The sequence below is a fragment of the Mytilus edulis genome, chromosome 4, assembly GCF_963676685.1.
Source record: "Mytilus edulis chromosome 4, xbMytEdul2.2, whole genome shotgun sequence".
Taxonomy (NCBI): Eukaryota; Metazoa; Mollusca; class Bivalvia; order Mytilida; family Mytilidae; genus Mytilus; species Mytilus edulis.
Window position 1 is genome coordinate 84,569,824 of NC_092347.1, and position 8,953 is coordinate 84,578,776.

Here is an 8,953-nt window from a genome sequence, read left to right on the forward strand (position 1 = left end):
TTGAAAATAAAATGTTTTGATGCGGATTATCAGGAAAGGTTGCTAACACTATCATTTACTTCTACAGTCAGCTCAATGAAAAAGTTACAGTGTCCAGATTCCTACACTTGCTTGGTACATTTTAACTTTTTAACCAAAAAGAGACCCCCAAAACTCAACATGTGCCAAATTTGTCTGAGGGAGTTTAAACTTTAGTGTATAGCAATTGAACAATCTATCAACAGGGAATTTTTAGTAAATATGTCATATGCATGTCAGTAACGAAACATTTGCAACTGAGCTGATGACAAAAGTAGCGATATCGACCTATTTCTAGTAAATAACCAACATAACTTCAAGTACATAAATTTTGGGCGTCCGAACCGTATCTGGGATAAATATCATCAGGATCGCTCAAATACAAACACAGAATGTTTTGAAAAGGTATGATAAATAGAATAAAGGCAACAGTTACAAACTAAACTGAGGGAAACGTATCAAATATAAGAGAATAACGACACATCAAAGAGACAACAGTGAAAGGTAACACACAGATACGAACTATAATGTAACAATGGCCATGTTCCTGACTTGGTACAGGGCATTTTATGAAAAAATGGTGGGTTGAACCTGGTTTTGTGGCATGCCAAACCTTTCGCTTTGATGGCAGTGTTAATTATAACATTAAAATGACAACATTACACGACAGGGTTACAATAAATAAACAGATAAAGGAAGAAAATATAGGACAGAGAAACAAACGAATAATAGCCGTCAAAAAGTAACAGGTTAAAAAATATTTGTATACGCCAGACGCGCGCTACGTCCACACAAAACTATGCTCAGATATAAAAAGTTTGAAAGCCATAACAAATACAAAGTTGAAGATCGCCTAGGACCAAAAGTTCCAAAAAGTTGTGAGGCCAGGGTTATCCGCATGGGACAAAAGCATCATTATTATCAAGAATAATGCAAAGTTTTGCAAACAGTAAATTTTATAAAATGACTATATAAATAGATATACACGATTAAACTGAAGTGATGACTAGCTATAGAATAAAAACGAATACATTACAAAATCACAGCCCTGTTAGCCATAGTCAATGAAATGCCCAAAGTGACGTCACATTTAAATTTCTAAAACGTGTTCCGATAATTAGGAAAAAATTTGGCTGGAATTCAAGATTAGATCTGTATGACTTATCTAACTTATATGAATAACAGTGAACATTATAATACTAATTAATATTTAATTATAGTAGTAATTAGATAAGTCATTGTATTATCTAGCTTTGTGGGTGTTTCTTCTGATCAAACTGTAAACCAAAAATATAGTGTAAATTTCGTTGATCCAAAATTAAATCTATCAAATGAACTGGATGAGTAGTAATCCCCAACACAACACACGAATAACAGAGTAAAATACGATTTACAACTACAAACGTTAAAACATTTGACAAAATCCGATGACAACAACAAACACAACATCAAAACCCAACAAATTAATTTTGGATGGAAAAGTACCGTGCCACGTCTTTAAGCAATACGAATTTACACTCAGCATAACAGTCATATTCGGGAATAAGTCACGTTCGGTTATAAAAAGATCAGACGACGTAATGACAAACCACAATCTAACACGTGGTAAAAATGTCCATAGTTAGTTTGGACAAAGATACATAGTATGGATAAACCAATTCGTGATGGTGTCCGAAAATTTTACGGAGTGTCATTTTTAATCTGAGCTATATCGATAAAAAGAATAAGGTATGTGAAATGAACAACAAACATCGTCACTTTTGCTCTAAATTCGAAAAGTCTTCATCATTTTCTTAATTCAAACTTTTCATGAACTTCTATATTGACTCCCGCTGTATCGAAGCTGTTTTTATTTATTCGATGAAAAAATGTATTATCTAGCTATCATAATTGCAGATAAAAAAAATTCGAAGTGACGAAGAAAGATGACGACATGTTCCTGAACGAGAAAGGTATTAAATTATCATGATCAATAGGACAACACCAACACGACCAAATAAGAGTTATTCAAGTGCAATTAAAAAATAAAATGCAAGGAGAAAACAACAAACAAAAATTGCAACGTTTCATTATTGCATAAATTGTTTTGTGAAGGCATACGACAACTGACAGTAGATGGTCTTCGAACATTAGATAATAAACAAAACAATTGAAATTCAATATTCTTAATTAGAAGCTTCATTATAAATCTGTGAAAAATTTTAAAAATATAATAAACCTCCAACTTTCCCAAAATTATCCTTATTAAAAAAGTAATTGGTTTCATTAATCTGGTTTAAGTACAGAAACAAAAGGTGAAATAATCCTTCTATTTTTTACATATGGAGGAATTTCAATTGCTTATATAATGTTAAAATTCGAAACAGTCATTGTCTGTACAAAACCAACTGTTGGTAAAACGTTTACAAGTATACCAGGCATTCTTCAAATAGTATAGTTACCGTTTACCAGATTTTGCATAACTTTAAGAATCTTGGATATCAATGCTACCAACTTCAACTATTGATTTGGCTTTCAAACTGTTTTGATCCGAGCTTCAACTCTAATGTAGATGAAATGCGTGTCACACGTACTTAATAATATGCATGGTACTTTTAAATGAGTTTATTTTTCATCCCCACGCCCACCTTTGGATAGATATTACAAAACTCAGTGGTCAGTGCTTCAGCTTTTTCATAATTTAACCACATTTAGTTTAAAAAGCCATTTCGAAAATCTTATTAAAAAGTTTTAAAAAAAGAATTCGAACTTTAAGGAAAATTCAAACGCCAAGTCCCTTAACAAATGGCAAAATGAAAAGCTAAAACACATCTAACGAATGAAAAGTCATATTACTATTTAAGGCAATATATGAGATATATAAAACAGTGTTTGAAAAAAAATTAGGTTTTCCAATACCAGCGGCGTCATCAGCAAATTATGGCATGTTAATGAACGTGTATTTTCCACGATGCATTTTCTTAATAAAAAAAATTAATATTTATCTTACTAGTATTCAATCGGACAATTAACACAAAATAATGGTTTTTCAAAGTCAATTGAAATAATATGAATGGAAAAAACAAACAAAAAAGTAAATTTATTGCAATGTTCCATTATTGCATAAAATGTTTGATGACGGTTTACTGCAACTGACGGTTACTGGTACCAGTAGATATTAAACAAAACAGTTGAAATTCAATATTCTCAATTTGTAATTACGTAATAAAATCTGTTAAAATTAAAATAAGCTTTTATCCTATGAAGGAATTGTATACTCCAATTTTAAATTATGTACTGAAGTTTGCTTACAACAGAAACAATGGCACTACAAGCTATCGGCAAATCACGATGCTAGAAAATTGACCCAGACAATTTCTGTAAATAAACTGTTGTTAAAACTTTAGGATTACCCGCCTTTTCTCTTCTGCATAGTTTACGTTACCCAGACTTTGCACAATTTTTTGGAATTTCTTATATTAATGCTGCAACTTTGTTATTGATTTTGGCCTTCAAACTGTTTTGATCCGAGCTTCACTTTTGAAACGTGTGTAGACGAAATTCGTGTCAGATGCATTTATTTATAAGCCTAGTATGTGTGGTCAGCTTTATTTTCATCCCCTCAATGCCCACCTTTGAATAGCCTATTAGAAGCTCAACGGTCACTGAATTGGTAAATTGTTTAAATTTCCCGTTGATAAATAAAATATTTATTAAGTTTCCAATACCATGTAGTCAAATCAACCAATTTGCATTTTGCTTAGCATTTTCTGTGTTCTGGGTCCTTTAGTTTTTTTTACGTATTTTTGTACATTCTGGCTTTCAAATGTTTATATTCAAGCTTACCTGAAATAAAAATTAATTACTACACACACAGTCATAAGGTGCAATTGTCTTGAAATTTCATTAAAATGTCAAGGAATTTAAAATATAAAATTGAAACGGACAATACTGTATCAATAGAAATAGAAAAACTAGAGGCTCTAAAGAGCCTGTGTCGCTCACCTTGGTCTATGTGCATATTAAACAAAGGACACAAATGGATTCATGACAAAATTGTATTTTGGTGATGGTGATGTGTTTGAAGTTCTTACTTTCTGAACGATTTTGCTTCTTACAATATTATCTATAATGAACTTTGCCCATTAGTAACAGAGAACTATATTTGGTAAAAATTTACATATATTTACCAAATTAATGAAAATTGTTAAAAATTGACTATAAAGGGCAATAACTCCTTAAGGGGTCAATTGACCATTAAGGTCATGTTGACTTATTTGTAGATCTTACTTTGCTGAACATTATTGCTGTTTACAGTTTATCGCTATCTATAATAGTATTCAAGATAACCAAAAACGGCAAAATTTCTTTAAAAATTACCATTTGGAGGGCAGCAACCCAACAACCAGTTGTCCAATTCATCTGAAAAATTCAGGGCAGATAGATATTGACTTGATTAACAAATTAACTTCTTGTCAGATTTGCTCTAAATGCTTTGGTTTCATAGTTATAAGCCAAAAACTGCATTTTACCCCTATGTTTTATTTTTAGCTGTGGCGGCCATCTTAGTTGGTTGACCAAGTCATGCCACACATTTTTTAAACTAGATACCCCAAAGATGATTGTGGCCAAGTTTGGATTAGTTTGGCCCAGTAGTTTCAGAGGAGAAGATTTTTGTAAAAGATTACTTTAATTTACGAAAAATGGTTAAAAATTTACTATAAAGGGTAATAACTCCTAAACGGGTCAACTGACCATTTTCGTCATGTTGACCTTTTTGTAGATCTTACTTTGATGAACATTATTGCTGTTTACAGTTTATCTCTATCTATAATAATATTCAAGATAATAACCAAAAACAGCAAAATTTCCTCAAAATTACCAATTCAGGGGCAGCAACCCAACAACGGATTGACTGATTCAACTGAAAATTTCAGGGCAGATAGATATTGACTTGATTAACAATTTAACTTCTTGTCAGATTTGCTCTAAATGCTTTGGTTTCATAGTTATAAGCCAAAAACTGCATTTTACCCCTATGTTCTATTTTTAGCTGTGGCGGCCATCTTAGTTGGTTGACCAGGTCACGCCACACATTTTTTAAACTAGATACCCCAAAGATGATTGTGGCCAAGTTTGGATTAATTTGGCCCAGTAGTTTCAGAGGAGAAGATTTTTGTAAAAGATTACTTTAATTTACAAAAAATGGTTAAAAATTGACTATAAAGGGCAATAACTCCTACACGGGTCAACTGACCATTTTGGTCATGTTGACTTATTTGTAGATCTTACTGTGCTGAACATTATTGCTTTTTACAGTTTATCTCTATCTATAATAATATTCAAGATAATAACCAAAAACAGCAAAATTTCCTCAAAATTACCAATTCAGGGGCAGCAACCCAACAACCGATTGACCGATTCATCTGAAAATTTCAGGGCAGATAGATCTTGACCTAATAAACATTTTTATCCCATGTCAGATTTCCTCAAAATGCTTTGGTTTTTGAGTTATAAGCCAAAAACTGCATTTTACCCCTATGTTCTATTTTTAGCCGTGGCGGCCATCTTGGTTGGTTGACCAGGTCACGCCACACATTTTTTAAACTAGATACTCCAAAGATGATTGTGGCCAAGTTTGGATTAATTTGGCCCAGTAGTTTCAGAGGAGAAGATTTTTGTAAAAGATTACTTTAATTTACGAAAAATGGTTAAAAATTGACTATAAAGGGCAATAACTCCTAAACGGGTCAACTGACCATTTTGGTCATGTTGACTTATTTGTAGATCTTACTTTGCTGAACATTATTGTTGTTTACAGTTTATCTCTATCTATAATAATATTCAAGATAATAACCAAAAACAGCACAATTTCCTCAAAATTACCAATTCAGGGGCAGTAACCCAACAACCGATTGACCGATTCATCTGAAAATTTCAGGGCAGATAGATCTTGACCTGATAAACATTTTTACCCCATGTCAGATTTGCTCTAAATGCTTTGGTTTTTGAGTTATAAGCCAAAAACTGCATTTTACCCCTATGTTCTATTTTTAGCCGTGGCGGCCATCTTGGTTGGTTGACCGGGTCACGCCACACATTTTTTAAACTAGATACCCCAATGATGATTGTGGCCAAGTTTGGTTTGATTTGGCCCAGTAGTTTCAGAGGAGAAGATTTTTGTAAAAGTTAACGACGACGGACGACGACGACGGACGACGGACGACGGACGACGGACGACGGACGACGGACGCCGGACGCAAAGTGATGGGAATAGCTCACTTGGCCCTTCGGGCCAGGTGAGCTAAAAAACAGAAATGCAATACAAGCAATATTCCTACCTATTTCCAGCACTTGCTTCTGCTACAAGATGTCTGTTCTTCTCTAACATAAGACAGTTGTATCCATTGTTTGTCATGTGGAACAGTGTGGCACATCCGACCACTCCACCTCCTATTATTACTACATCATAGATTTGGTCTTTGTTCATGATGAGGGCTAAGGAAGACAACTCTTTAGAAAGAAGTATATAAAATATGAATACTTATGATAATATATTGAATAAATGGGTTGTTAATTGGTTAAAATCAGGGTACGTGCAATAGTATGAATCTGTTATCGGATAAGTACTTTGTGTACTTGCTAAATGAATTTGTACAATATTAATTACTAGTAATTAATTATTCTTTCGTCAAAATTTAATTCGGTCTTGAGAATTTTGACAGACGAGACTCGTATATTTTATGCAAAGATATTTTAGGTATTTGTTAGATAACATCAGTTTTATGATTATGAATTACTGGTATCATGTGTAATATCCCGAGTATGGTGTTGATACACTTAAAATCTGTATATATCTTTGCAATCCGGAAGGCACTGATCTTTTAGTTTTCTATATAGAATAGGAAATGGTAAGCATACAAACTAGACTAGTTGTTTAATTCCAGCATGTGCATATGTATTCACCTATAACTGTGTTAATTTTTATTAATGTAAATAATGTAAATGAATGTAGATATCGAGTACAAAGTGCGAATTTTAAATTTGCGTAAAAATAATGTACTGGATGAGCCCCAAAATGCAATATTCCTGTTAGCATTTTTTTTAAAGTATCAGTCGTTGCGATTTCTACTGGTTTGGCTTCATTCACTATTTCATTAAATAGGTTAGTAATTTAGGTAGATATTTCTGTATATGGACATTGATATACATATAGCAGTGTATAGGTGGTTATCGATGTACGAATATAAATGACCTAAATAACAGATAAGTATTTTACCTAAACAAGGTAAATATAGCGAATTATAAATAGTCCGTAACTTCTAATAAATGATTAGATTAGAACTAGTAGGTATGCAATACCTAATACTTACTGTGAAGCTGATACTTTTTCGGTATATTTTATACCCTTAGATGTCACGTGATGCATAACATTAAAAAAACGAACAACAAGGTAGGGAAACATTGGATTATAAAACCGGATTCGTATTATACATTGTATGATTATATATAATGATAAAAACTCTCCTAGGCTTGATACGTTCTTTTACAGTTTTAAAAAATCAGCAGAGATATCAATCAGGCTTAATATTGTTAACGCAAGACGCGCATTTCGTCTACAACAGACTCTTCAGAGACGTTCGAAAAGATGACAGGACATATACAGTTGGAAGAGTAAGTTGGAAAGCTTTTAGGGCCAAAATAGATACGATAGGTTTTTCAAAATAATGCTGATAAGTAATTTGATAGACAATCCTGAATGTTTCGAACAATTCAAAGTTAAAATTAAATTTCTAAATATGCCAATTTCAATGATAATTCGTGTCAATACAGAAGTGCTGCATGACTATACTGGGCTAAACAAACTTCCACCTAGTGGTTGTTAAAATAAACTCATCAAGGACACAGACTTACAATTTTGTCAAACTCAAGAAGAGTAGTCTAAAGGGAATGCTGAAGACAATGTGTTTCCAGAATAATCCGGATGTTGTAAATAATAGATCATAATATAGGAACCAGACAACAACATTAAAAAAGAATATTACTCGGATGAGACAGCTGTAGATCATTCATTTTTTGAAACTTGTTTTAATTGTTTCATAAATAAAAGGAATATGCAGTTGTATTAATGGTCCTTTTGAGAAATCAAATTGATTCAAACAATGTCATTATTTGATATTAGATATGGTTTTGACTAAAAAAGAGATGAAATATTTATGTGATATATGGCATATTGACTACAACTTTGTTTGTCATACATTTCTAAAATTATTAAATTTCGTTGAATTTTAAGTCAAGAAGTATAAATGAATTATTAAAGACTTTATAAAAGAGGGACGAAAGATACCAGAGGGACATTCAGACTCATAAATCGAAAAAAACTGAAAACGCCTGGCTAAAAATGAAAGAAGACAAACAGACAAACAATAGAACACATGACAAAACATAGAAACCTAAAGAATAAATTTCGTGCGTTTGAATCGATTTTTGAATTCATCTTCTTCAAGAACTCCCAAACCTGATCATTTGCTAGCCAGGGATGGAAACATAGTCGTCGTCAACTATGCCGGAGTTTCTTTAAAAATGTAATCAGTATATCAACGGGGAATTTTTCTCCAATTAAAAAAAAAATTCTATCAGTACTGAAACACTGGCTAAAACTGAACTCATGATACTTCAAGGGACTAATAGACAACCAAATATTGTATCGACTTAGTGCTTATAAATGAAGCTATTTTGAATGACTCTAACAATTTGTGATACATTAATGAACAGCAAAACATTAAAGGTTCATTATTCCGTAGCGATTATTTTTTTTAAAGATACTTACTCAGAAATTGCAATTACTATTGCAATTGGACATGGTTAACTCTTATATAAGAGAAACGGACATGGCATTGATACATACCATAGACGACGGAAAGACATACAAGTTCACAAAGTCAAGGATTGTGTA

The 8,953-nt window shown here is 32.5% G+C and overlaps 1 protein-coding gene across 2 annotated transcripts in view; it reads right to left on the minus strand.

The window, feature by feature from the left end:
• The window catches only part of LOC139520797 (glycerol 3-phosphate dehydrogenase-like), a 41,273-nt gene extending 33,856 nt beyond the window's left edge, over positions 1 to 7,417 (minus strand). The window contains exons 1-2 of one of the 2 annotated variants that reach the window (XM_071313748.1): positions 7,371 to 7,417; positions 6,339 to 6,510 (exon numbers count right to left, since the gene is read on the minus strand). In XM_071313748.1, the coding sequence (XP_071169849.1) occupies positions 6,339 to 6,487 (149 nt within the window). In that variant the 5' untranslated portion in view covers positions 6,488 to 6,510; positions 7,371 to 7,417. Of the gene's footprint in view, positions 1 to 6,338; positions 6,521 to 7,370 lie in introns of those variants that run through there. The other variant, XM_071313747.1, reaches the window with a different exon arrangement.
• Between the last annotated feature and the right edge of the window lie 1,536 nt (positions 7,418 to 8,953).